We start from the raw sequence: 2,500 nt of genomic DNA, 5'->3' as shown, positions 1-2,500 counted from the left end.
CTGATGTTTGAAATCTATAATAAACAGTAAAGGGGAGTAACTCGTATTTTTAATTGAACAATAAAGAGAATGTAGTTGTTTCTTTTGCATCTAAACTAAAATCATTTCATTGCATCCCGGGAAACGGTGGGTAAGTACTACGAGTGTATAATAAAAATAAGTCTTCAGATGAGAGAAAAGAGTCAATTTTTTCTTCTGCTTTAAAAATAGATATTTAACTATTATCATGCAACAAGATTGTTGTTGCTGGAGATTTGTTTTTCTTCTGGTTTTGGTATTTAGAATGTGTCCAGGACTCTGAGGTAGACAACATCAGGTCAAGTCTTATGTTTGCTCTTCATTCAGTTCGATCCAAAGGGTTGACATCAGTCAGGTTGCATGCAGTCTCATTACTTCTTATGCACTTTAACAAAGTCTTCCTCGGTCTACTACGCTACTATAGTATGTTATGGAGTTGATTCAAGAGGGAGCACTTTGCACATAAGACATTCATAATCCAACCTGATGACGCACGATTAAAGGGATCTTCCTCCAATTCGTAACGGTACATATACTTGAAGCCATTGATATCAGAACTGTTTTGTAAAATGAACACAGGCTGAAAACACAAGAATAATGAATAGAACACAAATTCTAAATCGAGAAACACATAAGTCATCGTCATCATCATCATCGTCATCATCATTTTGATATTTAGGGTTTAACACCAAAAGGTGTGAAATGTTTATTTCGTGTTACCTGCTCTCCTTGCAGTCCGATCCAAAGAGTTGACATCAATCAGATTGCATCTCTTCTTATGCACTAAGGCCAGGTCTTCCTTGGTCTATCATGCTCGCTACTGACTGGAATATCAAGACGTGTTGATGCAAAAGGTGGCACATGGTACATGGCCAAACCATCTGAGATGCTGAGCACATAAAACATCTATAATCTCACCAAGTTTTTGATGAAGTACAGTTGAAAAGATCCTTTTCTTCACGTTGCAGTTGTATAGGGTGTCCAAAAAGTCACTGAATGGCTTTGAACTTTAAATAGGTTCCTTGTTTTTGATATTTTTCTGCAATTTTAACACAATCTGACTAAGATATTAGGAATTTTAAAATAAATGCAAAATTCAAACAATCTTTATGAAAAATAATGTTTGTTAAATGTTGCCCATTTTCAGCTTCGCATATTTGTGCTCTTTCCAAAACAAAATTGTTCATGACAGATTGCAGAATCTCTGGGTTATGATTTAACTCTCTTATTTCGTTTCTGATGTTTTCCTTCAATTCTTGCAGAGTTTGGGGTTTGTTAACATAAACTCTTTCTTTAACTCGAATTGTGTTGTGATTTGGGCTATCTCTTACATAAAAATGTCGTCGATAAGCTCTTTGAGTTAAATGATTTCTCTCTGATTTTGGTAAAACAAGTTCACAACTTGCGTCAACTGTTCAATACTATACTTATAAATAATTTCCAAAGCATTATCTGTAGAATATCTGAAATAGAGAAGAAAATAATTCTTAATGATAATATGACAAAGATTTTCAACTCTTCAGTGACTTTTTGGACACCCTGTACATCCACTTGAAGCCGCTATAGATCAGAAGTGTTTGGCAGAATGGACAGAGACTGACAAGTTCTCCATCATCATCATCATGTTTTCATATTTAGGGTTCAGTAGCAGTAGACGCAAGGTGTTACTTTTAATTTATTTATTGCGGACTATTATCCTCATCTTTCTTGGTTGTTGTTTCATGATGTTTCGGCCAACTATTCCTCTGGCCTTCGTCAGGTGGTAACTGCGACAGAATAGGAACTCCGAATCTCTGAACTGCATCCTCAGCAATTACTGCCATCCATAGTTATTGTCGTCTCACCACGTTTTTGGCCAAGTAAGCCTCTGGTCGGCTTTGGGTAAGATTGAAACCGCTTTCTTCAGACAATTCTCATCAGGAACCGTAGAGATTCAACATCTCTATCCACCGCATGACAGGCCTTGAAGGGCGATCAAGGTTGTATTTCTTTGGTCTTATAAATCCATGTTTATTCATTATCTGATCTTCCATAGTCGGGCCCATACCGAATGGTATATATATATATAATTTAATTGGAATTCATTATTTTTATGAATTTATTTATTATGTTACTTCATGTTATGTATTCATTGCATAGAACTGAATGAAACTAAATATAACTAACATTAGGACCCCCTACGCCTAGAAGCTGTGTTCTAAAATTTATAATGAGCAGTCTAGTTTAGAAGTGAATTCTATTCATGGAAATATATAAACGTACAGACATACTTAACTTTATATACACCTTTATTCTTATAAAACTGGAGGTTTTTTCTAACAAACTGGGTATTTAGACCGTTTTGGTCCCACACTGATTTTATTGTTTTTAATTTTAATGCAGAAAAATATAAAAAAAGAAAAGAATTCTTGGGACTTACTTCCAAAAAGAAATGGTCTTCCCGTATTCTTTTACCAAATGGCACATTCTGCTTCTTGTACTC

General features: G+C 35.0%; 1 protein-coding gene across 6 annotated transcripts in view; it reads right to left on the bottom strand.

The window, feature by feature from the left end:
- Positions 1 to 2,500, bottom strand: part of LOC145241348 (uncharacterized) — a 256,339-nt gene that overhangs the window by 87,071 nt on the left and 166,768 nt on the right. For all 6 annotated transcript variants that reach the window (XM_080104215.1, XM_080104214.1, XM_080104212.1 and 3 more), the window contains one exon: positions 2,438 to 2,500. This exon is cut by the window's right edge and continues 48 nt beyond it. In XM_080104215.1, the coding sequence (XP_079960341.1) occupies positions 2,438 to 2,500 (63 nt within the window). The remainder of the gene's footprint in view (positions 1 to 2,437) is intronic.

Source organism: Euprymna scolopes, chromosome 20 (assembly GCF_053919585.1).
Source record: "Euprymna scolopes isolate OS-2025 chromosome 20, ASM5391958v1, whole genome shotgun sequence".
NCBI lineage: Eukaryota > Metazoa > Mollusca > Cephalopoda > Sepiida > Sepiolidae > Euprymna > Euprymna scolopes.
The sequence above is the reverse complement of the archived record's forward strand: the minus strand, read 5'-3'. Positions and strand labels throughout refer to the sequence as shown.